This window comes from Mustela lutreola, chromosome 12 (genome assembly GCF_030435805.1).
Source record: "Mustela lutreola isolate mMusLut2 chromosome 12, mMusLut2.pri, whole genome shotgun sequence".
NCBI lineage: Eukaryota > Metazoa > Chordata > Mammalia > Carnivora > Mustelidae > Mustela > Mustela lutreola.
Window position 1 is genome coordinate 51,359,882 of NC_081301.1, and position 27,619 is coordinate 51,387,500.

At 34.0% G+C, this 27,619-nt stretch overlaps 1 protein-coding gene across 8 annotated transcripts in view; it reads right to left on the reverse strand.

Annotated features, from left to right (window-relative positions):
- CNTLN (centlein) overlaps positions 1–27,619 on the reverse strand; it is a 309,757-nt gene that overhangs the window by 126,601 nt on the left and 155,537 nt on the right. For 7 of the 8 annotated variants that reach the window (XR_009346344.1, XM_059141989.1, XM_059141988.1 and 4 more), the window contains 4 exons: positions 23,615–23,791; positions 21,365–21,490; positions 13,132–13,253; positions 11,650–11,769 (listed from right to left, as the gene is read on the reverse strand). Coding sequence is in view for 7 of the 8 variants with exons in the window: in XM_059141989.1 (XP_058997972.1) it covers positions 11,650–11,769; positions 13,132–13,253; positions 21,365–21,490; positions 23,615–23,791 (545 nt within the window). In the remaining variant the exon portion in view is untranslated. The remainder of the gene's footprint in view (positions 1–11,649; positions 11,770–13,131; positions 13,254–21,364; positions 21,491–23,614; positions 23,792–27,619) is intronic. The other variant, XM_059141990.1, reaches the window with a different exon arrangement.

Sequence of the window (27,619 nt, forward strand, 5' to 3'; positions counted from 1 at the left end):
ATCAAATGATTATTCACTAAACATTTAAGATATTCTTTGTAATTCTTTAAGTAAATACTATGTGATTCTTTAAGTAATTTTAAAAATTGTACATATATTGAAACTAAAATGAATGAAAACAAAGCCAGCAATTAAATTAAAAAGACTATATGCTTGGTGCTATGACCTGGTGTTGTGTTCCCCTAAAATTCATGTTGAAATTCTAACCTCCAGAGAATGATGGTGGTAGGAAGTTGGACCTTTGGGATGTTCTTAGGTCATGTGGGTGAAATCTTCATGAATGGGACTAGTGTTCTTAAAAAAGAGACCCCACAGAGCTTCCTAGCCCCTTCTGTCATATGAGGACAGCAACACAAAAGAAGGTCCTCAACAGACCATGTTGGAGCCCTGATCTCAGACTTGTAGCCTCCAGAACTGTGAGAAATAAATTTCTGTTGCTTATAAGCCACCCAGTCTGTGGTGTTTTATTACAGCAGCCTGAACAGACAAAGACAGATGACCTCAAAAAAACAAATACTATATGTATATGGTCACAAATATATGAAAACAGTATATCAACATCAAAAGTTAATCTCAAGAGTTAGAAAATAAACTCCAAAATATACTTGTCATTTACTTCAGTGAATTATCTCCCAATAGTTATAAAATATTTTTTCTTAACTAACACTCTTAACCGTATAGTAAAATAAAATAAAAATACAAGAAAAATATAATCATTACCTAAATATCAACAAATGAATGGATGAACAAAATGTGGTATATACACACAACAGAGTATTATTCAGCCTTAAAAAGAAATTGTGATACATACTGCAACATGGAAAAACTTGGAAGACATGATGAATGGAATAAACCAGACACAAAAAGAAAAATACCGTATAATTCCATTTACATAGCATGCCTAGAATCAGCAAATTCATAGGGACAAAAGGAGAAAAAGACATGAGCTGAGAGAAGGGGGAATGGGGAATTATTATCTAATGGGGACAGAGTTTCATTTTGAGAACAGGAAAAGTTCTAAATATGGATGGTGGCGATGGCAGGACAACAATGTGAGTGTATTTAATGGCACTGAACTCTGCACCTAAAAATGGGTTACAAAGCTAAATTTCATGTTATGTAAGTTTTACCACAATAAAAAATATATTGGGGGCAACTTGGGTTGATAACACCACAAATAAAAGTATAAACTATTCTATATTTTAACCAGATGGAAGGGAAGGAAAGACAGAGAGGAAAAATGGGAAAAAATCAGGGAAGGTAGAAACCTGGGAAGACATAGCAGAGCTTTATCTTCATATCAACCTGAATCTGGAATTATTTGTGTGCTTTTTGATTATTATTTGTGTCCTCCAATAAAGCTGAAGCCCTATGAGGCTGGAGCATGTGTGCTCTGCTCAATATTTTATTTCCAGTGTCCAGTGTATTTACTGAAATAACAAGTGAAAGCACAACAATACAAAGGGTTACATAGATTCAGTCCTATGTAACTAATATTATAAAACTCCATAGTTTAAAACTCTTTTCTTCACATATTATTTACTAGCTATAATAGGTTACTTGCTTCCAGGCCCTGGTCCTTTAACAGAATCATGAGTGTATCCTAAAAGCCTATCTAGAGGACTCAAGTTGCATCACACCTGAAACATTCTTGAGATAGAAAAGAGGAAGAAGAGGGACCCTCGGCTTTAGGGCTCTAATTCAGCAGTGAGTTAGGTTTCATGCTGATCTTGTTCTGAAACTTCTCACTCTTGTCCCTGAAGACTTAATTGGTAGATAAGTTTACTTCTCATGTCTCCAATATCAGTGGCTAAATTTCTTGTCTCTGATTTTCAGTTTTAAAAGTAAGTAAGATTCAAAACTCATTACCATGTAGCCTTGAAATCCAGTGCCTTTCAACAGACACTGATAATGTGTACAACCCTTGATTACGCTAATATCCCAGAACTCACATTCTCATTTGCACTTGGCTTATGACAGCCTGTAGTGTTTCACGTTGTATTGGTTTCTCAAGGACTGATACATTTTTTTTTTTTAAGATTTTATTTATTTATCAGAGAGAGAGAGGGGGAGAGAGCGAGCACAGGCAGACAGAATGGCAGGCAGAAGGAGAAGCAGGCTCCCTGCTGAGCAAGGAGCCAGATGTGGGACTCGATCCCAGGACGCTGGGATCATGACCTGAGCTGAAGGCAGCTGCTTAACCAACTGAGCCACCCAGGCGTCCCTGGACTGATACATTTAAATTCTTATCTTATTATTCATCACATTATAACTCTTCCATATGATCATACGGCCTCTTCTTCAAACTATAAAAAATAATATGCGGGACAACTTGATATACACATGTAAAAGCGGTAAGCTGTATACGTACTTCCCATGAAATTTTAAAAAATTAACAAAATGGGCCAAAGATCTAAATATGAGTCAAAACTATAAAACGTATAAAAAAAAATATAGGGGTAAGTCTTCATGATCTTGGATTTGGTGATTGTTATATGGGCATGACACCAAAAGCATAAGGAAAAAACAAAAAAGAAAAAATAAATTAAACTTCATAAAATTAAAAAAACTTCTGTTCATCAAAGTAAACCATTAAGAAAAGAAAAAGCTCACCTACAGAATGGGAGAAAATATTTGTGTATGTCTAGTAACAACAATATGTAAAGAACTCTTAAAACTCAAATACAAAAAGAGAACCCAATTTTTTAAAATGGCAGACTTGAATATTTATCCAAAGAAACACAAATGGCAAATAAAATTATGCAAAGATGCTCATTAGTCATTAAGAAAATACAAATCAATTCCACAATGAAATACCACTTCAGATTCACTAGTATGAGTAATTAAATAAATTAAAATAATAATTAAATAATAAAATAAAAAATTATCATTTTTTTAAAAAAGAAAGAAAAAAATACTAAATGTTAACAAGGATGTGGAACAAGTGGAATCTTTGTAGATCGCTGGTGACAGTATACAATGATGTAGCCACTAGGAACACAGTTTGGCAGTTCCTCAAAAAGTTAAACACAGACTTACCACATGACCCAGCAATTCTGCTTATAGGTATAATAGCCCAAAGAACTAAAAACAGGTATTCAAATAAATACTTGTACATAAATGTTCATAGTGGCACTATTCACAGTATCTTTAAAGTAGAAGCAACCCAAATGGCCATCAATAAATGAATGAATGAATTGTATATACATACAGTGGGTTATTATTCAGCTGTAAAAAGGAATGACAGACACGATACATACTATGATGTGGATGACTCTTGAACACTTAATGCTACATGAAAGAAGCCAAATGCAAAAGGTCACATACCTTACGATGCTATTTATATAAAATATTCAGACTTGGTAAATCCATAGGGATAGAAAGCAGATTCGGGGTTCTGAGGAGTTAGAGGAAGGAGGACATGGGGAGATTGGGAGTGACTGCTTACTGGGTATGGGGTCTCTTCTGGGGTTAATGAAAATTCTTTGGATCAGATAAAGATTATGGCTACACAACATTGTAAAAACAGGGGTGACTGGGTGGCTCAGTGGGTTAAAGCCTCTGTCTTCCGCTCAGGTCATGATCCCAGAGTCCTGGGATTGAGCCCTGCATCCAGCTCTCTGCTCAGAAGGAAGCCTGCTTCCCTTCCTCTCTCTCTGCCTGCCTCTCTGCCTAATTGTGATCACTGTCTGTCCAATAAATAAATAAAATCTTAAAAAAAAAACACTGCAAGTACACTAAATGTCACTAAATTGTATACTTTAAAATAAAACATGGGGTGCCTAGGTGGTTCAGTTGGTTAAGCTTCCGATGTGGTTTTGGCTCAGGTCCTGATCTCAGGGTCAGGAGACTGAGTCATGCCTCAGGCTTCACACCTGTCACTCTCCCTCCCTCTCTGTCCTCCCCCCAATTCACAGGGGCACTCTCTCTCAAATGAAAAAATAAAATCTTAAAAATAATAATAAAATATTCTCTCCTTCTCTGCCTCCCCACTTATACTCTCTTTCTCTCTCTCTTTAAAAAAATAAAATAAAATAAAATAAAACTAACGTGTTAATTCATACAATGCTGATGGTTATCCAAAAATACATTTGTTTGCAAAGTATGTTATGATTTAGCAGACATATTTTTGAGAATTTTATTTCCAACTCATGTTACAGAAATTGAACTCCTAAAATCCTCATTTCTACAAATGGAAAAATACTTGTGCTTAAGAAAACAGAGAGTCTTGATTTGCCAAAGGAAAGAAAAATAACTGAACTTCCTACCATAATAATTTGATTTTAGCTCCTTAGAAATTATTATTTGGATTTTATAAAATATTATTTGAAATCACGGCCTGCGTATATTTAACACTTAACCCAACAAAGAAGGTATTCCATCCTGTGCAATGCTACCGAGCTATAGCTTGTCTACTTTTTATCATTAAGGAAAAAGGATCAAAAGATCATGAAATTAAAGAAGACCTTAGTTATGATATATTGTTTAAAATTCTCTCTTTCGGGGCGCCTGGGTGGCTCAGTGGGTTAAGCCGCTGCCTTCGGCTCAGGTCATGATCCCAGGGTCCTGGGATCGAGCCCCACATCGGGCTCTCTGCTCGGCAGGGAGCCTGCTTCCTCCTCTCTCTCTGCCTGCCTCTCTGCCTGCTTGTCATCTCTCTCTGTCAAATAAATAAATAAAATCTTTAAAAAAAAAAAAAAAAAAAAAAGATTTAAAATTCTCTCTTTCTATAAAATAAAACTGAATTTTTAAATTATGAATTCTAGACTCCTTTACTATTGACCCCAACTCTACCTTCATTGACAAATTCACCAACCAGGATTTTCAGCATGAAGTAGGAAAAGCATCAGTCATTCTTTGCGAATATTTTGTAGTCTCATACTGATTTTCAAGAAACAAAAGTGAAACAGAAAGGATAAGAAGTGGGCCAAATTGTTCAATTGTGCTCTATAAAGAATTTGGTTTTTATTTTGAAAGCAATGGAAAGATGCTAAAAGTTTTGAAACGGGAGAAATATGTTCATAAATGTATTTTTTTAAAAGATCACTCTGTAGCATTAGGGGGAAAATGGATTCAAGTGGGTAAGAGTGAGTGTAGAGGGATATTTATGAGTTTATTCTACTTGAGCAAGAAAGATATGATGGTATTTTGGACAAGGACATTGATAGTAAGAATGGAACGAAGTAGATATATTTTAGAGATATTTGTGATATGGAATCATTAAGACTATTATAAGGAGGTAAGACAGAGGGATGAGTCTGTTAAAACCCCCTAGGTTTCTGGTTTGGGCAAATGGACAAATCATAATGCCATTTTCCCTGTGTTATGCCACTACTATCGCCTTATTACTGCTCTTATCACACCTTTGCTTGTTTTCCCTGCTCATCTATATGAGTTCCTGATAAAAGAAAAAGGATGGCATATTATTTCTCTGTGTTCACCTGTACCTAGCAGAGTGCTCAGATGCTGGATTTTCTATGCATTAATATAAAAAGACCAAAATTACCAACCTCTGCAAGTTCCTGATTTATTTCGCCAGAGATACAGATAAACCTGCCATGGATGTCAGCACACCCTTCTTGACTTCATGGGTTTCTAGCAAGAATGTGCTGAATTTGCAATATAAGAGAAGCTGAATATGCTGTGGCACCTGAGTCTATTTTTATAGTTTTATATCACTGTTGAGAAATAATGTACACAAATATTTTTATACTAATGTTTTTATTTAGGAAAATGTTAATCTGTTCACTTAGGAGAATGTTAACATGACTTTGTTGGTTCATAAATCTGACTTAATGACGGTAAGACAACATCCTCAACTAAGTGGAAAAGCTGAGGGAGCCTTGCCTTTCTGAAAGGTTTCCCTGCCTTACTATCTAGCAACCCAACAAATGGTTTTATCTCATGGGCTCATGGCAGATGGCCCTAAAAGAAATCTCATTAGAGTTAGAAATTATTCTTTGTCGATACACATTGTATACGGATATACATATATATATACATATACGTATACATATATGTCCCTAGCTTAACGCGGAGCCCTGAACTATATTCTCTAAACAGTATTGTTTAAACTGTACTGTTTAAACAGTAAATGAATGAAAAAATATATGAATATTTGTTAGACAAATACTATGGGAACAAGCTAATTCATTAGTTCATAGATTGTGCAGTTCTTGGTCTTTTGTTAAAACATCACTGATATCGTAAGTAGATATATAAGTATAATATCTGAATTATTATAGGAACTATTTCCATGCAAAAAAAATTCTCAAGTCCTCACAGTCTCAGCAACATACTTCTGACTGTACTCAATGGAAGAAACACCATAGTATACACTGGTGGTAGCATCATTTCCTTTGACATATTTTATAAACTGACTTAGAATTGCGACACAGGAAGAGGGTGGTGGGGTTATGGACATAGCGGGCGTGTGTGCTGTGGTGAGTGCTGTGAAGTGTGTACACCTGGCGATTCACAGACCTGTACCCCTGGGGCTAAAAATACATTATGTGTTTATAAAAAAATTAAAAAAAAAAAAGAATTGCCACACAATTTTTTACAAGGATCTTGAAAAGTTAACTTGACATTAATGATTGGATTTAGAAGTACGATTCAAACTTGGTTTAAAGTAGTTTTAGTAGCACATCTACTTTTATATATTCTAGCCTTTTTTAAACTTAAATTCAATTAGCCAGCATATAGTACATCATTAGATTCTAACGTAGTGTTCAATGGTTCATCAGTTGTGTATAACACCCAGTGCTCATCACATCACATGTCTTCCTTAATAGCCATCACCCAGTTACCCCAAGAGTCTCTCATAGTTTGTCTCCCTCTCTGATTTCTTCCCATTCAATTTTCCCTCCCTTACTCTATGATCCTCTGCACCATTTCTTATATTCCATATATGAGTGAAATCATATAATTGTCTTTTTCTGATTGACTTATTTCACTTAGCATCATCCCCTCCAGTCCCATCTGTGTTGATGCACAAGTTGGGTATGCATCAGAAAGGGTACAACCTTTCTGATGGCTGAGTAATATTCCATTGTATATATAAACCCTATCTTCTTTATCCATTCATCAGCTGAAGGGCATCTCAGCTCCTTCCACAGTTTGGCTATTGTGGACATGGCTGCTATTAACATTGAAACACATGTGCCCCCTCTTTCACTACATCTATATCTTTGGGGTAAATACCTTGCAGTGCAATTTCTAGGTTGTAGGGTAGCTCTATGATTAACTTCTTGAGGAACCTTCACGCTGTTTTCCAGGTAGCTGTACAAGCTTTTATATATTCTAGCCTAAATAGTAAGGAGTAAGTATTAAACTAGATGCCAGGGATGCCTGGGTGGCTCAAGCCCTTAAACGACTGACTTGACTGATTCACGATTTCTCAGGGTCCTGGGCTCAAGCCCCACACTGGGCTCCGTGCTCAGCACAGTCTTTCTTTCCCCTGCTTTTGCTCCTCCTCTCTCTCTTAAATAAATAAATAAAACCCTTTAAAAAAATAAAAAATAAATCAGATGCCAATGTATGACATAAAAATAAGACTGGCTGGTCCACTGAAAAACAAGTTAAGAACTTCTAATTCCATGTTTATACCCATTCATCCTACTCACTAAATATAAAAACCCTGAACATGATACATTAAAAACAAATATAAGAAGACTCTAAAAGGCAGGGAGAAGAAGGAGACACAAAGGACCATAGGAATAGAAGAACAAGCCACAGTGAAATCCCCTGGCTTTCTTCTTTCCTCCTAAATACCTCAAAGTAGATACTGAAGAAATCCACAACCCAGAAATGTCAATGGACACAAACAAACAAAAAAGTCTCAAGGAAATTCTGCTCTCCCTAGCCAAAGAACTGAGAAATGGGCAAACTGGCTGGACAGAAATCTTAATTGACAATACCCACCCTACTCCAGCCATATACAACTGGAAAAAGGGGGAAAAAAAAAAAAAGTGATCTTGCTATCTCTGTCAATAAAGGTCAAATGTGAAGCCTAGTCTTTTACCCTCATCAGGTAGTAATAAGCGATCCTTCCACACACCCTTTAATGCCGGGTCAGTGAGGGTCAAGTTAGGAGCTAAGATTCCTATCCCTTCCCGGCAGTAATGATCTGACCTTCTTCCTTACGCACAATGTCATCAGAGATCTGTTAAAATAAAAGATTTAAATAAGATCCAATATCTCAAAGCATAATAACCCTAATGTTGAGGAAACAACTGAACATCACTCATCATACCAAAAACAAAGAAAATCTCAACTTGAAGGAGAAAGTATAATTAAAAAATGCCACCACCCACCAAAAAAAAAAAAAAAATGCCACCACCCAGATTATAATGCACATGTCAGAATTATTTGGCAAGGATTTTATTTTATTTTTATTTTATTTATTTATTTATTTATTAAAGATTTTATTTATTTATTTGACAGAGAGAGATCACAAGTAGTCAGAGAGGCAGGCAGAGAGAAAGGAGGAAGCAGGCTCCCTGCTGAGCAGAGAGCCCGATGCCGGGCTCGATCCCAGGACCCTGATATCATGACCTGAGCCGAAGGCAGCAGCTTAACCCACTGAGCCACCCAGGCACCCTTTTTTTTTTTTTTTTTAAAGTAATCTCTTTGCCCAGTATGAGGCTCAAACTCACAACCCTGAGATCAAGAGTTGCACTCTATACGAACTGAGCCAGCCAGGAGGCCCTTAACAAAGATTTTAAAGTAGCATTGATTAAAATGCTCCAATGAACAATTATAAATGATCCTGAAAAAAAGAAAAAAAGGAAGTCTCAGCAAATAAATAGGTAATATAAAGAAAAATCAAATAAAAATTTTAGAACTGAAAAAACAAAATAAAAACTCAAAGAATGTCTTCAACAGCAGGGGTGACAGATGAAAAATGGAAAAATCCTTTCTGATGGAGGCATAATACTCCATAGTGTATAAGGACCACATCTTCCTTATCCATTCGTCCGTTGAAGGGCATCTTGGTTCTTATGCCTCCATCAGAAAGGATGAATGCCCAACTTTTATAGCAACATGGACGGGACTGGAAGAGATTATGCTGAGTGAAATAAGTCAAGCAGAGAGAGTCAATTATCATACAGTTTCACTTATTTGTGGAGCATAACAAATGGCATGGAGGACAAGGGGAGTTAGAAAGGAGAAGGGAGTTGAGGGAAATTGGAAGGGGAAGTGAACCATGAGAGACTATGGACTCTGAAAAACAATCTGAGGGTTTTAAAAGGGCAGGGGTGGGAGGTTGGGGGAACCAGGTGATGGGTATTGGAGAGGGCACAGATTGCATGGAGCACTGGGTGTGGTGCAAAAACAATGAATACTGTTACGCTGAAAATAAATTTAAAAAAAAATTTTAAAAATATGAAGTTAACTTCTAAAAAACGAAAAAGAAAAAGGAAAGAATCAGTGAACTTGAAGACAGAACAATAGAAATTACCCAGTTTTAACAACAGAGACAAAATAGGCAAATAAATAAATAAATAAATAAAATGAACAGAGCCTCAAGGGCCTGTAGGACAATACTAAAAACATCTAACATTCGTGAAAAAAGAGTTCCACAATAAGAGGAACAAGGAATGTGGGGCTGACAAGGAATGTGGGCTGAAAAGAGTATTTATAAAAGATAATGACCAAAATTTCCTCAATTTGAAAAAGAGCACAAACGTAGAGTTTCAAGAAGCTTAGAGAATCCCAAACAGGATAAAACAAAAGAAATCCATATCAAGACATACTGTAATTAAATTTCTGAAAAGTAAAGACTATTAAAAATGACAGAAAGCAGCTAAAGAGAAGGATGTATTCCCTTTATGGGAACAACAATTCAAATAACAATATTTTTTCATCAGAAACCACAGAAATGGCATATTTTTTAAGCTCTAAAGAAAAAAGTGGCTAACCTAAAATTCTCTAATCAGTGTAAACATTCTTCTGGAATGACGCTGAAATGAAGACATTTTAAATAAAGGAAGTTTAGAGGATTTGTTTCTAGCCAACTCACCCTAAACAAAAGTCTAAAGGAAGGTTCTTCAAACAGAAAGAAAATGATTTAAAAGAGAGAGAGAGAGAACTTGGAAGGTCGAAAGTGAATAACAGTGAAAAGGTTAAAAATAACCTTCTTTTGAGTTTTAAAATTATGTTTGACAGCTGAAGCAAAAATTATAACATCACCTAGTGAATTTCTCAGTGTTCAAAACCGGTAAATCTATATAGACACAGAAAGTAGCTTACTGGTCAACTAAGGGAGGGCAGTGGTGGAAGAAATGGGCTAAGTGATATGGGGTTTAGGGGAGGGGATAAATGAAAATGTTCTAAAATTTTAGTGTGATAATGGACACAGAACTCTTTGAATACACTAAAACCCACTGGATTATTCACTTTATATCGTGAATTATATTTCAATAATGCTATTAAAAATTGTCAGGGACTATTTCTGGACATATCTATAAAGAATTTTTAAGATAAGAGACTATTATCAGCATCAGATTTAGGACTAATAGAATACAGTATACATTAAGAGGTAACTGGAAGTACACATTATAATCTATCATTTTCTCAAAAGTTTATCATTACATGGAAAAGGCGTAATCTAAAGTTACATGTGTTATCATGTAATATATAAAATAAGACTCCGACTTACAGGTAAAAAAATTCGGTAGTATTTGATTACATAATACCACATGATACTAGTCATTTAGTCATCTTAAAGACATCAGGTTTCCCAAAATATTGCATGGTCTGGATGTCAAAAATTAGCTCTAAATGAAGAAATAGTTAAGTAGCAAAAGAGGCTAATTATGTTGGTCTAACTCCTTTATAAGCAAAAAAAAAAAAAAAAAAATTGTTCTTTCTTTACCAAGCTGAATATAATAGTCTGTGAATTATAAGATCAAGGAAGAAAACTGTATGTTTTCTAAAATATGAGTACCCTTCATCAGGTTTTTTACTTAGGGCAGCTAAAAGACCTATGTGGAGGGATCAGCATTAAGCCCAAAGGACAGGCAGTGCACAGCAAGAAAGAAAGCAATTCCCTCGTGTCTTTTGCAGGTCACTACCAAGGACCATGTTAGCAGATCCATACCAGACCCTTAACAGGCAGTTCTGCTGCTACCAGTAATTAGCTTGGACAGCTCTGGCTCCAACAGTAGCAGCAAGGCTACACCATAATGAGCTCAGCTGGGATTAGCAGGACAGGGCAGGGAACCAAGAGAGCTCAGGCATTCTGCATTGCGTATGTATCTAGGAGATCAAACAAGGATGGCTGGCTAGGTTATCCCCTCTCCACCTCATTCCAAAAATGAAGCACGGCAGTGTCTAAAATACAGGCTAATGAAGAGCGACACCTCCAACAGATGAGAGCCACATTAATTAACACAATCCCTAGATCATATTATACAGTTTCGGCTAGAGCTAGCAAATGTGCAACTTGTTATTGTATTATACACACACACACACACACACACATATATATTTTTAAAAAGATATGTCTTTTTTCTTTATTTTTATTAACAAACCCCAGATTTTTTACTTTCAAATTTTATAAGGTATTTCTCTCATGACCTTTAAGCTGCAAAAAATTTCTCCTAAATGTTTATCTAAGTCCATATCGTTAAAAAAGAAACTCACTTTTCAATCATTAGCTCCTGGTTCTCCCTTTTGAAATAGGCCAGTTCGTTCCACACAGCATCAGAATCTTCTTGTCGAAGTTGTTGGGGATCTGCTCTCTTCATTTTTCTGATATGAGTCCTATTTTTAAAATGAAGTTATTTTCCTCCTTAATACGTTCAAAGTATAATGAAAATTCATTTATACATTCCCTAATTCAAGCTCACTATTTATGGAATGAATTTTCTAAAACCCAAGTATGTTGAAATTAAAGTCCTATGTCAAAAAAAAAAAAATTACAATCCAATGTCATAATTTCCAAAAGGCTAAAATGCTATTGCGGAAAGCAAACTTTTAGCAGACACATGCTGGTCTTAAGTCGACTTCTCTGATTCATTCTAGTAATGAAACATATATTGCAGGATGGTCAGTTTCTCAAAAAGGATTACAAGCAGTCAACTCTTCGAGAACTTGTTGTCAACCAGGCTGACTGTGGTACATGTGCTCAATCTTAAAACACACTATTGACAGTAAATATATCAAAAAATAGTTTTTCACACTTCTGGTGACTACAAAAGTTAGTGGGAAGAGGCTAAATGCAGGACAAATTGCTTCATCAGTACTTTATCACTACTATTACTGACAAGTGATATGAACGACTTCCCATCCTTCAAAGGAAAAAAATTAGACGTGACAATTACCTACAAAACATACCAAATGCGCTTTATGTTTTCATTTTCTGTACATAAAACAAACTCTTCATTTCTGTTTTGTAAAAGTGCTGTACTGGCCAATTTAGAAACAGTATTTCTCTATAGAACAGACCAATGTGTATCATCAACATTGCCCTAAAGGATCCATCTCAAAAGATGAGAGGGTAGTAGATTTTCTGTACTCATTCAGTCCTTTGCCCTCTGTTGATACTGTTAACAAGGGAGCCACTTACGACTAACCAAGATCTGAACACCTGTTCAGAGCAATTGAACTGAGACCGCCAATTCATTCAGATAAGCTGCAGAACAAACTGATGGATAGTAAAGATTTTCAAATTGCATACTAGGTTGAAGTAGTTTTCAGAGAGTTAACTACGTATGTAAATTTCCTATTTCTCTGGTCTTTCCATTAAAACTTAAATACTGTTTAAGTTACAGACTTTGTAATACCATTATTTTAGTTATTTAATTTTCTCAATCATATGGATGTAAACTATTTTTACATAAAGTTATCTACTTTTATTAAGCTACTCTATTGATACTGAAAATGTACACAGTAGTTCATAATCACCTACATTATGAATTCCACAAATGACAGGAAAATCTCTAGTTATTGCCAGCATATTTATCTGTTTTCATTTATTATATTATCTCTTTAAAAATTCACATTCAAGATTTGAATACCAAATAATATCTTTAAAATCAAACAAAAGCCATTAAAACACCTATATGATGCTACTCCATTCCATTTAATATTTAGGGAAATGCCTTTATGAGCTATGTAACTCACATGCCACTGCCTTCTTCCCACTGTTTTAATTGCTCTTTTACTGCTCTGTAGTTGGTCTGTAACATCTGTAGCCTTTCCTTGCGTTTTTCATGGGCATCTCTTAGCTCATCATTTTCTTGGCTCTGTAGAACACAAAAAGCAAGTACACAAGTTTAAAGAAAGTATTGGTACAACACTTCAAATAAAAGGTTACTCATCTAAATATGAAATTTGAAAGAAAATAGTAAATATAAATTAATCTGTAATACTTATTTAAGCAGATGAAAGGGAAGGACTCTTAAGGTCACAAAATATGTTTGCTTGATAAATTCAACCCACTTACTGCATTTTTTAAGCTGCTAGTAATTTCAAAATTAGTTTCATTCCTTTCCCTGTTGTCAATTAGTAGTACACGTACAAATATTCATAAGCCAACTTTACAGAATTTTTTTTCTTTTTCCACAAAAGGATTTGTCTGTATGTAACACATGACTACTTTATTAATTATAATTGTACATGTAATGAGTATAAAAGCACAAATCATGATAAGATCAGTGCTTCCACCCATGGATTCATGATTAGTTTTATAAAGCATAAGGATTAAACAGGAGGAATAAATCAGTTTAGACCTACATCTGAAGTAGCAGAGCTTAACCTTCTGGGTCGTACTATACAGAACTGAAATGTGAGTGCTGGGCTTCGTATTCTTAAAGAGGTCATAAAAATATTACTAGGTTGTTGACTAAAGTCAACAACTTCTAAATATTCAAGGTAGAGGACATGAAATATGTCTTCATTTTTAGGTATACCCAGAAAATGAACTTATAAAGGCCAAATTTCCAGTTCTTAGGGGATGTATTTCTACTACTTATGCATGATGTTTCTCAAAGTAAAGTAAGTAAATTCTTGAGGTTTTTTAGCCATTGTAAACTTCAAATTTGTTTTTTCAACTTTTTATATTTCTGTATGAAAGAATTTGTATATTTATTTAGTGAAGGCAACAAGCAGGTACTCTGTAATATTACAGTGAGATGATAAGAGTAGGCTCATAGCAGTTAGAAAAACCTGAATTCTATTCTTGGAGCTCTTTCTTGTTAGCTGCATAATCTTAAGAACACTATTTAAATTAGTTCAATTTTTTTTTCTGTAAAATGTGGAAAAGAGTATAGAGATTTAAATTATGATGACTAAATTAAATGAGCGAATATACAGGTAAAGCCCCTGGCACTATGCCTGTCCTATCAAGGCACAAAGCAAAAGTTAGCTTCTTTCCTTTTCCTCTTCCCAGGTATTAACTCTCCTTATTATTAAGAAGCCAAATTTACATTTTCCTGGACCATCTACCTCTCATCTCAACTGTAAGATAATACAGAGTTTGTATTATTTTATTGCAATCTACCTGTCTCAACAATATGAGTATCTTGTCATTCCATTTTGATACAGGCCTAGTAGGATAGCTTCAATAAATCTAAGTAGTTATTGGTAAGTATCTGACTCCTGTGTACCAAGCCATCTGTATGCCATCTGGAAATGAAAGTGCTTAATGAAAAAGCATGGAAATGGCATCACTTGAAAGGGACAATCAGAATAAATGTTACCTGAAGAGTTGTAGAAGATATACAGATCACAGGAATTGCAAACTTGCTAAAGAGTAGCATGGTTTAATACCACGGTTAAAAATTCAGGATACTGAATTGAATTTTGTTCATTTCAATTAAAGAACCATATATTAAGAGCCTATTACATGCAGAGTGTTAAAGGCTGATAAGAGTTCAAGTCTTTCTGCTCAAAGTTAGTAAATTTTATCTTGACATAGCTACTTAAATTCAGCATGTACCAGTTTCTCCATCTTCAAAATAAAAGCTATTTATATTTCTCTTCTTCTAAGACCAATGAGTGATTTAACCTTGACCTTGAGTTTTCCCTACTGTTGTTAAAAATCCAAATATAACTTCACTTCTTTTAACAAAAAGCCTTCTAATATTAAGTATGTGAAATAATTTAAATTAACCAAATAGAAAATTAATCTTAGGGGCGCCTGGGTGGCTCAGTGGGTTAAGCCGCTGCCTTCAGCTCAGGTCATGATCTCAGGATCCCGGGATCGAGCCTCACATTGGGCTCTCTGTTCAGCGGAAAGCCTGCTTCCACCACCGCCCCCCCCCCCCCGCCTGCCTCTCTGCCTACTTGTGATCTCTCTGTCAAATAAATAAATAAATAAATAAAATCTTTAAAAAAAAAAGAAAAGAAAAGAAAAGAAAATTAATCTTATCTTCTTATAAATAAACCTAAGTTCATTTTGTTTATTTGGATTCCTTAAGAACTAATGAGATTTATGAGGATTTTAAATAGGCTATTTTACAAATTATTAATAATCTAATTACAAGAAATGTATAGTACTAGAAAAGATTTGTATCAAAACACAATTTTCAAATAAACATAGTTAAGTACTTTGTTAAATTCTAATAGCTTTCTCTAATTATCTGTCATTGAATCACATTCCTTCCCCATAAACTCTTAGTTTACAATGAATTTCTTTAAAATTATTACATACAAATCCAGTGTTTTGGAATCATTAAAAGTCTGTGTTAAGATTCCCAAGAAACTCTGAGTAAATAGAACCTAAAAGACTGCCCAAAGTAAAAATTAATAAAATGGGATATCCAGGTATTTTCTGTTGCCTTTCACAAAAATCCTCTATTAAATCAATGGAAGAAACTGAGTTTATTATTATTAGTACTGTCATTATTTTTGCATTTTTCAGTACTGCTTCAGCTACCATTAATCACTGAATTTATACCCAAGGTTTTCCTTAGTTCTCAAATAGAAATCAACTGTCTTATGCTATTAAATCAAAGATTAAAACTCAATAAAAATTTTCTGAGTTCCTATATGTCACTCACACTGTACCAGGCTCTGTTCTAGACATAGTACTTAATCAAAGCACTCAAAGCACCTCTGCTGCCTAAAACTTTAGTGTAATATATTTATATTAGCAAATAGTTTTAATTTTTCTATAGTAATTGAAATAGGTGGTCCTTCCATTAGGTAGTGATTATAGGAAAGTAGTTTTATAGATGAGCTTTCTGCTTTAATTTTACATGCTTCATAATTTACTACACCTAATGCTAGAGTGTTTACATATTTCTTACAAATTACTAAGATCTAAGCTATCAAAAATGAAAGTAAGCCAGAAATTATTTGACAAATCAATTTGATAGGCATAATTTATAATAATTATTATTTTTAAATGCACTCATCCATAGATTTGTCCTTTCTGAATGCTCTTATCAAATTGTAATGCATGGGTTAAATTAGTCCTAGAGACTATTGTTCTTTGACCTACTCCAGAAATAGACAAAATTTTATAGAAATGTAAATATAAGATAGATAATATATGTTCAAAGAAAAACATTTTTCTTTATTCTAGTGCAAGAACAGATTTAGCAGAAGTCTTCAGGCAAAAGTTAGATATCTCAAAAGAAGTGCTTAATGTGTTAAAAGAATAATCAAAAAATCTTTAAAATATTCTAAGAAATGCAAGTTAACCAAAGTGTGGATTATGATTCTTTAAGTCCCATATAATAGCCTAAGTCACAATGGTAGTACTTCATTTGGGAAATACTACTATACCCAAAGATCTTACAACAAAATCAAATAAGTAAAGAGTGAAAGATACATTTATTATTACTAATAACTATGTTTGCTCAAGAAGAGACACACAAAAAAATCTCAAGGACAGTCACTGAATTAGTTCTGTTTTTTAAATCATTCAATAAAATATTTACTGACTACCTTTCCTATATTTTGCAATTAAGCTAATTAAACTAGAGATTCTAATTTCTGTATACAAACAAATCTAAATGACTGAAACACTTAAAAAGAGAAAATAGAAAGGCTGTATCACCTGACTTGCCTCAATGATACTTGCAAGTACATTTGTGAGTTCATCAGAACAAAAATGATTCTTGATCAAATCTACTACAGTTTGGTCAAAGGCTCCTTGACAGGCATAGGCAAACTAAGAGCATGAGTCCTGTTAAAAAAACAGTGGCTCAATCTTTACAGAACGGCAGCAAAGTTTTCAGAGAGTTAAAAAAAAAACTTTTATAAAATACCAAGGATCCCATGGATGTTTAATTCAGCAGAGTATATAAAGTTGTATGTATGAAGAATGCATGTTAGACATTGAAAAAAAAAAAGGCATTTTAAACTGTAATCAAAGGGCATATTGACGTTACTAAACAGTATAGAAAAGTGCTACTAGAACTAAGTTGTCAAATGTATTAAAATTCATAAAGAAGAGATTCACAGCATTAGTGATCCCTAGTAAAGGATTTTGTAAAGCTCTGATGCATTAATTTCCAAATTATACTTTATAAATTATTAGTCCACTACATTTATGAAGCTAGGATTTGAAATGGGTGGGATTTTTAGAATAACAGTTTTCATCTTTTCTATTATTATTGGCTTTTTTGGCCATCCACCTTGAAAACATGTACAACTATCCAAAATATAAGCTAAGCAAGATAATGTATTCATATTTTTACAAAATTCATTACTAGTATTAGAATAATATGTATTACTTACTGCTGATATAATAAAGACCATTACTTAAATATATCAAAGTGTGCCCACATATGTCCCATCGTGGAGGTTAACTGGTGAAGCCTATTTGTCACTCTCCCTCTTCAGTTCCCCTTGGTGATCAGCTTGGGACCCAACCATTTACTGTGCCACAGAGCATGTGTTTACTTTAGTGTTTTCAACAGTAACTTCCATGGAACAGAAGTCTTTGGGAAACATCAATGGTTATAACATAATCAAGTAAATCTGGGAAATAAGGTATATATATCTTGCTATAGATTCACAATACACATTGGTTTATCAACAGCTCACAAAAAAAATGAAAGATTTCAATCCCCTGCCTATGATAATTAAGCACAGAACATTTTTCTCTGCCATTTTCCCATTAGCTTCTGGCAGAGCAATGTTCAATACAATGCCAATATGGGAAAGGCCAGTACAAAAATTCAGGATTAATTCTGTATTAATAGTAATGGTCTACAAAAGGAGCACCATGATTAACAAATGCATATTAAAAACCATAAAACACTGCTAGGGGTTGAAATGAATCCCCTCCATAAAGGTATATTGGAATTCTAAGCCACAATACCCCAGAATGTGATTGTATTTGGTGATAAGGTTTTTATAGAAGAAATGAAGCTAAAATGAAGTCATTATTGTAATCCAGTTGATTGGTGTCTTTTTATTTTTATATGTTTTTAAAAAGATTTTATTTATTTATTTGAGAGAGGGAAACAGAAAGAGGCAGAGGGTGAGGGAGAAGCAGGCTCCTCCCTGAGCAGAGAGCATCACGTGGGCCTGGATCCCAGGACCCTGAGCTCATGACCTGAGCCAAAGGCAGACAGTTAATCGACTGAGCCACTGAAGCACCCCAATACATGATTTTTTTAATGGCTTCTGTAGCACAGGTTCAGGCGCCCGACTAGTGTCTTTTTAGAAAGGAGAAATTTAGACATAGAGACACACACATACACACAGAAAAAAGATGAAGACACAGGAAGAATGCCATCTATAAGCCAAACAACACCTGAAACTATCGGAAACTACAAGAGAAATAGAACAGATTCTCCCTCACAGGTTTCATAAGAAACTAATCCTGTTGACATACTGAGTTTGGAACTTTCTAGGCTCCAGAACTTTGAATAATCAATTTCTATTCTTCTAAACCATCCAGTTTATCATGGCAGTCCTAGGAAACTAATACAGATATATCATTAATTCCTTTCTTATCTTATATTCTCATGCACCTGAGTAATAGTAATAATATTAATATTATACCCTAATTAAGGGAAATATAGGAAGAAGTTTTCTGTCTTCACTAAATATGACAGGTATACTTACTGAAGTGAGGCCATAAATTTAAAAATATCCTGGACCCAACCTCTCTCTTGGAATTGCTTTCACTTTACAGGTTTCATTTACCCACTTCATTGGATAAGGGCTCTTGATGATAGTGCTTTTTTTTACTCAACTATTTTGCTCCTTTAAAACAAGAAATCCTTTTCTAATAAATGACAAGATACAATGAAAAAAACTTGCTCACATTTTCCCCCTTTAAGAAAACATACATTTGAAATTCATATTATCATCAACTGGCTTGAACAAGGAATACAGAAAAAGGAATACAGAAAAAAAGGAATACAGAAAAAGAAATTGTATGAAGAAAGAATTTTACTCTGTAAATAAGTTTGAGTCTTCATCAAAAAGAGCAATTGGAAGAAAGGAATGATCAATTAATGTAGACTTTTGGAGGCAAATAAGTGGAGATCTGTTACTATTGAATGGTGATATGTGATAGTTAATTTTATGTGTAACTTGACTGATCATTATTCCTGGGTGTATCTGTGAGCGTGTTTCTATAGAAAATGAATATCTCCAACAGCAGACTGAGTAAAGCATATTGCCCTTCCCAATGTGATAGGCTTCATCCAACTCATTGAGGTCCTGAATACAATAAAAGGCTGCATAAGAAAGACATTGGTCTTGTCCGTTTGGACTCACACTGATATTGGGTCTGGAACTTATACCATCAGCTTCCTGGTTTTCAGGCCTTTAGACCCAGACGGAGACTATACCACTAGCTCTCCTGATCTTCAGTTTCACAACTGGAGATGTTGGACTTCTTGGACCCTATAATTGCATGACCCAATTCTTTACAGGAAATCAATCAATCTCTTTATCTCTTTCTTTCCCTCTCTGGATAGATAGATAGATAGATAGATAGATATACAGACATAGATATAGATATTTTTCAGAAAAACAATGCCTCATTAGGGAAGACTAAAGGGTTATAGCCTACTGGTTCTGTTTCTCTGAAGAAACCAGATTAATGCAGGATGTGAATTTCAAGAATTATGCCAAACGAGGAAGATGATAAACTGGCTTCCTAAACATGCTCTTAATATCCTGTTTGTACTCCCATGTTGATACTAAGATACTAGATTCCAACTGCTCATGCAGTATCTTGTTAACTAGGGTCTTGAATAATAGACAGTTATCTTGTCTCTTGTTGTTCAAGTGACTTGTTTGGCTAACTGCATTGCTTAGTAAGTTGTTACTGAGCAATCCAATGAATGGGCAAAGAACTCCATGTGTGGGGTGTCTGGCTGGTTCAGTCAGAAGAGCATGTGACTCTTGATCTCGGGGTCATGAGTTTGGGGCCATGAGTTTGAGCCCCATGATGGTGGAGAGATCACTTTAAAAAAAAAAAAAAACTAACTAAAAAAGGAGTGACTGTAGGTGTATACATTTCAAGGAGGCTAAATGTTAGCAAGCTGATGTCATCTGATCATTTTATTTTTGGTAGATGATAGATGAGAATCTCTGTCACTGTCAAATAACAGATAAGTTTCCTTTCTTTTAGAACAGTCTAACTCTGCACAATATAAATTAATTTAACATTTAGTGAAAAGGCAGAAAAAATATTAATTGTAGCTTAGGTTAACTATACCTCTAAACCATATCTTGTTCTATAGCACACAAAATCTAAGTCAAACCTTTTTCTCCCTAAGAGTGATCTATATGAGAGACAATCTGGGCTTTGTTGGATTCTAAACATGTGTAAAACATTGGTCTTGTCATAAAAGGTCTTAAAACTATTTGAGATTCAATTAAATGTTAAATCTCATATGCCACAGGCCTTTGGGTAGTTGTGAATAAAGAATGATAAGTTTGGCCATATTAAATGCAGAAAAAATAAAAGCCCTCAAATAGTCAAATGGAAAAAAAAATGTACTTGCCATTTTGACTATGTAATTTCTGTATAAAGGACAGTTGTTAAGTGACTTGAGCTAGGCGAGTATAGCTTTTAACTCACTTTTCTCTTTTTGTATGTTTATCATGCATAAAGAACTATCAGAAATTCTCTACTTGCTATAGTTCTATTTTTTGGTCTCTGAAAAACTGTAAGAAATATATTCCCAATATTAAGCCAAAGTATTCCCAAACAATTTTAAAGTAGTGAATAAATATTTACGTTCAAGCAGCAAATTTTTTGTTACTTTATGATCCTCAGAAATCTGAAAAACAAGACCAACCAATGATACATTTTTATGCATGTAATTAAATTCAGGAAAGACAAATGCTAAGCAGTGATTTGTGAAGTGAATGTTTACTTTGGTATATCTTTATCTTTGCAAGGTTATTACTAAAGAAATGATTTAATGTTCACCTTTAGCTGTAGTGTCTTCTCTAAGTTTTCAATCTTTCTTTCCGCTTTCCTCAGATTCCTCAGCTCCTCAGAGTCTGTGAAAGAGCTCTTTGGGGACAAAGACCTTGAACGTCTCACAGGTGGTTCCTCGAGAATAAAACAAGGACATGGTTGAACTAGTTGGAACACTGGATTATGAAAGACATGCAAAATTAAAGAACAAGTAATTTTGAATACTAATAATGAATTATAAAAAAAATCCTGCATGGAATACCAGAGAAATAACAAGCGGAATTACCACAGTGCTACCGCTAAAGGTTTCTCTGTGACTCGTTAATGAGAATATTCATTTACATTTACATTGTTTCTTTCAGAATAATGATGTCCCATTAGGGAAGACTAAAGGGTTATAGACTCAGAAATGCAAGAAACCTCATTACAAAGGAGGGGATAGAGGCTGGTCTAATTGCTCTATAAGGGTCCAAGGTTACACTTGATAGGACAACCAGAAACAAGAGGGAAAGGATTTTTTTCCCTTTGAAATAGTTTAACACACTATGAAGTTGAAGGAACAATATGCTTGAGGAATATAAATACAACAGACAGTAGATCTTATACCATAATGACCATATGGTCATTAACTATAATGTGGCTAACTAGAGACAAGAATGTGTGTTTATATTATGTACAGCTTCATACACCAATCTGGAGAAGGAATATGTGAAAGCAACTATTAAGCTGGGCAACATATTGTTCATACTTACTGCATGTCCTTATGAAAAAGAGAAAATTTCATTCCAAATATCCCTCTCGTTTTCCTGACTTTTGCTAAAAGCAACCAAACATCAAAGCGCTACATTTTTTAACTTCCACATCATAGCAAGCCACTAAATTAGGCCCTATAATGTATCTCAATTTTAGGAATGTTTTCTTTCATTTAAATAAAGCTCAATACTCTGAAACTACTCCAAAATGGCAAGAAATGTATAATGCGGTCATGTTTAAATAAATAAATACATATAGACACATACAAGGCTCATTCTTCTGAAAATTACTAATACTATTAGAAGGAGTAAATAAGTCTATAATAGAAACATGGGTCTATTTTTAAATACTTCCTTTATTAAGAAAGTTCTACTCACAGGAAAAAATGGAAAGAACTAAAAACAATTATCTTAAAAAATAATTTTCTACATATAAATCATTATTTTCTACTGCTGAAGTAACAAGTGTGAGAAAAATATGTCCTAAGTTCCTCACTTTTCTATTTATCTACAGATAACTTATTTACATTACATAATATTTACAATATGGTATTATAAAATGTTTATTGTAGTTCCTGTTCATAGAATCTTTTGCAGCATAACAGGAATACATAGTATAGTACATATACTGTTATACAAATATTACAAAAAGGAAAAGCTAGACATTAATAAATGAGAGACATGCTGTGGAAAATTTGCTTATTTTTCTCTATTGCTATACCTTTAAATCTGAAATTATATAATTGCATAAATTAATGTTAAATTCCACTTTATAGTTTACATCCACATGGGTAATATTTTAAATATCATATCTGAATGAAGCAGAAATGTTAAAATATATTTTTCTTTTAACAACTAATATTACTTTAAAATGATTTTTTACTTAGATTAATTTATCTATGGATTAGATATACAGTAGATATTTAGCCAAACCTTCTAAAATTTTTCCAATTTATTTAAATTCAGTTGATTAACATATGGTGAATTCTTAGTTTCAGAGGGAGAGTTCAGTGATTCATCAGTCTTATAAAATACCCAGTTTAGCAAAATCTTTTAACATAAGAATGTTAACTTACTGCAAAACAGCTACACTACTACTAATCTATTTAATTAAATTGGGAATACATTATTTAGTCTTTAAAAAGAGCAAATGCTCTACTTACAAAAAATTCTTTAGAAGATTTTATTTATTCATTTGAGAGGGAGAGAGACAGAGAGCAGGAGAGAATGCAAGAGCAGGGGAAGGAGCCGCAGACCCCCTGCTGAGAGAGCCAGACACAAGGCTTGATCCCAGAACCCTGGGATCATGACCTGAGCTGAAAGCAGACACTTAACTGACTGAGCCACCCAGGTGCCCCACACAACTGTTTTTTCAAGCATTTGGCACATAATTTTTTTTTTTTAAGGCTTTTAAACGAGAGCAGTAAATGCTGTTTGTTTTTAAAGTTCATTGCTTGCCTTGCCAGCGTTACCCTGACAAATTCACAAAATGACAAAACGCCTCTACCTTGTGTTTTCTTTCAGTACTTGTCCAGATGCTCTTCTCTGAGGAACCCTTGTTGGTAGATTTACTCTCTGACAGTTTTTCATTTGCTATTTTTAGTTTCTCCTGTAAATACTCAATTTCAGACTTCTGTGAGACCATTAAAGTTTCTAAGCTTGATAAAGATGGCCGTTGAGATACCTATTTTCAAAAAGTATACATGCAAATATATTTGCATCTTTGTATATTATTTCTTATGTGCAAATACTTACATATAATATTATTACATTATATAAATAATAAGTATTCAGAGAAGGAAAATTTCATTTCAATAATAAACTGTAAACTAGCATTAGCTAAACTATCACCCTAACTCGATGGCATTTTTCAATAAAATAATCAAGAGTTCGTATAAATATTTTCAAAAATAATATTGACATATAGAATTACAGAAGAAAAACATTACAGTATGGTTGCATGATAAAATAACACTCATCTTTAATTACTTCAAAAATATGATTGTACACATACATATCCTCATGAAATACCCAATCCACCATTTGATCACAAAGAGTCATATAATACCACTGAATATAACCTGGGAAAAGGAAACCAATAGCACTTAAAGTCTAATTATCTTTCAATGTCATAATTTAATAATGACAACTCACAAAACTCTGCTACTTTTAGAGTCAATACAGTCCACTGTATTCGCTTTTGAAATTACATGTCAGATAATCTGCTAATGGAAAGCACCACATTATAGTGACAAAAAAAAATCACAGAAAAATTAAGCATGTAGGATACCTTAAGGAAATATTAGTTAAGAAATGCTGGTAAAAACCAGCATTCTGTGAAATTCTACTACTATCTTTACTGAATATATTTGAGGCCATTAAAATCTATGCATATATTGTATTCAAATTAACCACTCCACATATGAAAAACAAAAACCCTAAATCATAGTGAAAACAAAGGTTTTGTTAGATTTCCAGCAAAGAGAGTCAAATCCTCAAAATTATGATACAAAAGCAGTAGCCCTGAAAATAGTTTCTTTTAAAAGATAGAAAACCCTATCCTTCCTAAATGATATTCCTAAGGGATATCAGAAGGAATATATATGTTTAACTTTTCTGAACCAACAGTGGAAAATATTATCCTTTTCTGCTTTGAACTCGTTTTTCTTTTTTTTAGGGAATAGGCAAAACCGTCCTAATTCTAACTTCTAATTATTATGAGAGAGGTCATCTTTGATTTATTTATATTACTGAACTTTCATCTATTTATATCACTTGATTTATTTCCCAACCTTCATTCTATTACATTGCTAAATATTTTCCTCAGTGTTTATATTGTACTCTTACTACATTTCTCATATATTAAATACTTACTCCATTACCTTTCTTTAAATATCTAATCAAAATACTTTGAGCACCTTTATTCCTAACTCTAAACGATTTTGCCCTATTCTTTCCTCCCACTTTTAATCACCATATGACCATTACTTATTTCATTTTTTTCCTATCATGTAAGCAAATTTACGATGTTTATAACTATTTCCTTTGACTGGGCTTCCAATCTAAACAGTTTTCAAAAGCCAGCTGCTCTTATCCACTTTTCTTTAAATAAAATTATTAAGAATATATTAGTATCCCACCATTTATCAAAGAAATTTTAAATAAGTTTTTCAAGGTCAAACAGAAATTTAGAATAAAATAGAAATAACATAACTTCAGTTTTATTGGTATATCCAATAAGCAATCCCATATTCTTTTTTTTTTTTTAAGATTTTTATTTATTTATTTGACAGAGAGAGATCACAAGTAGACAGAGAGGCAGGCAGAGAGAGAGAGGAAGGGAAGCAGGCTCCCCGCCGAGCAGAGAGCCCGATGCGGGACTTGATCCCAGGACCCCGGGATCATGACCTGAGCCGAAGGCAGCGGCTTAACCCACCGAGCCACCCAGGCGCCCCAGCGATCCCATATTCTTGAAATGAGTTTAAATAAATGAGTTTTCTAAGTTATCACTGGATTATAATGTCATAGATATGAATGTAAAAATAGGAATATTCAATCAAGAAGTTGTAATGATAAATAATTCAAATAGTTGTGAGGACATTAAAAATGTTCCAACTGGGGCGCCTGGGTGGCTCAGTGGGTTAAGCCGCTGCCTTCGGCTGAGGTCATGATCTCAGGGTCCTGAGATGGAGGCCTGCATCGGGCTCTCTGCTCAGCAGGGAGCCTCCTTCCTCCTCTCTCTCTGCCTGCTTGTGATCTCTCTGTCAAATAAATAAATAAAATCTTTAAAAAAAAAAATGTTCCAACTGTGGATACTGTCATCATCATAGTAGGGATTTTATACTTAGGCAGCAGTACTTTAAAATTCTTCAACAAACAATAACAGAACTTCAAAAATAAAATGCTATGAAAGCATTGACTAACTCAAATTCACACAGGAGCGGAGATGATAATATAATTAAATAAAATGGGTTGTGTTTATTTTAAAAATCACAGTTTTGGAATTCATTCAACAGAGACACTTAGTAGGCATGTACACATGTATATAGATTATTTACATCTACAAAAATACTTATACATCCTCCCAGTGTTTTAAAAATCTGATCTTCTCCTTTTCTTGCCTTTTATCACTTTTGCAGGAGATATAGGCACAAGAAGTATTTCATACTTCTCGTAATATAACCATTTGTAAAAGCATAGGTAAAATGAGATTTCAAATGGGAGAATAAACTGTTAAAAATTTTCTAGGGAAATTCTGAAATATGCATCAAAGCACATAAAAATGTATCAAGCCTTTGGCTTAGCATGCCAGTCATGCCAAGGGTTGATACAGACAGATATCCATGATAAACTCTTACATGAGAAAAGCAGGTTACCAAAGAATATACTGTGTAGAAACAAATTTTGCCAAACATGCGTGGGGGGGGTGGGGGGAAAAGAAGCCCTAAAATGTTTTAGTGTCATTTCTGAGTGGAAAAATTATATGTTAATAATTTTCTTCCTATCTATTTGAACCTTCTTAAATTTTACAATGAACACGTCACTAAATGTTTTTCAAAATGTTAATTTTTTCTTCAAATAAAAGGAATAAAAGCTGAGCATAAAATTTTCACATTATATAGGAGAAAGATAAATAAAAGTCTTTCCATAATCTCATCCCTTGTCATCTGCTAGTAATAACTTTGGACTGTATTACCTAGACTTTAGAAAGGAAAATAATTATAATTCTGCCTTTAAGCTTCTTTTCAAAGTTAGTAGACTTAATTTTTTAGAACAGTTTTATACTTACAGAAAAATCTATGTAGAGTCCTATACCTCCCACCCCTACCTATGCAGGTTCCCGTATCATCAACACCTACAATTAATATGCTACATGTGTTATAACTAATGAAATGATATTCACACATTATTTTTAACTAAAGTCCATAATGTATTCAAATTTCATAGTTTTTATGTAATGTCCTTTTTCTGCTCCAGGATCCCATCCACAATACCACATTACATTTACTTATCATGTCAGCAACTCTTGGCTGTGACAGTTTCTCAGACTAACAACTAATAGTTGTGATGAGTAGATGATATTCAGGTGTACTGCAGGATGCTTCTCTATTGGAATTTGTCTGAATTTTTCTAATGAATACACTGGGGTTATGAGTTTGGGGGAGGAAAATCACAGAAGAGCCATTTTCATTATACCATATTACGTGTACATGGTTTAAATCTTGACATTGACCTAGATCACCTAGACAAAGTAGAGTTTGTCAGGTCACTCCACTGTCCCCCATCCATACTGAACTCAATGTGCTTTGTAAACTGGTATAACATACATGAGAAATATGTATAACTTTAATTGTCATTATCCTTTCAGGTACTACTTTGAAGGCGTAGCAAAATCAAGACAACTGGTACCCCTGTCTGGGGAAGTTCACTTTATCTATTGCCCTTAAGATCATGGGGGCTTAAATGGGTAGGAGAAGAATCAATGAAACAAGATGGGATTGGGAGGGAGACA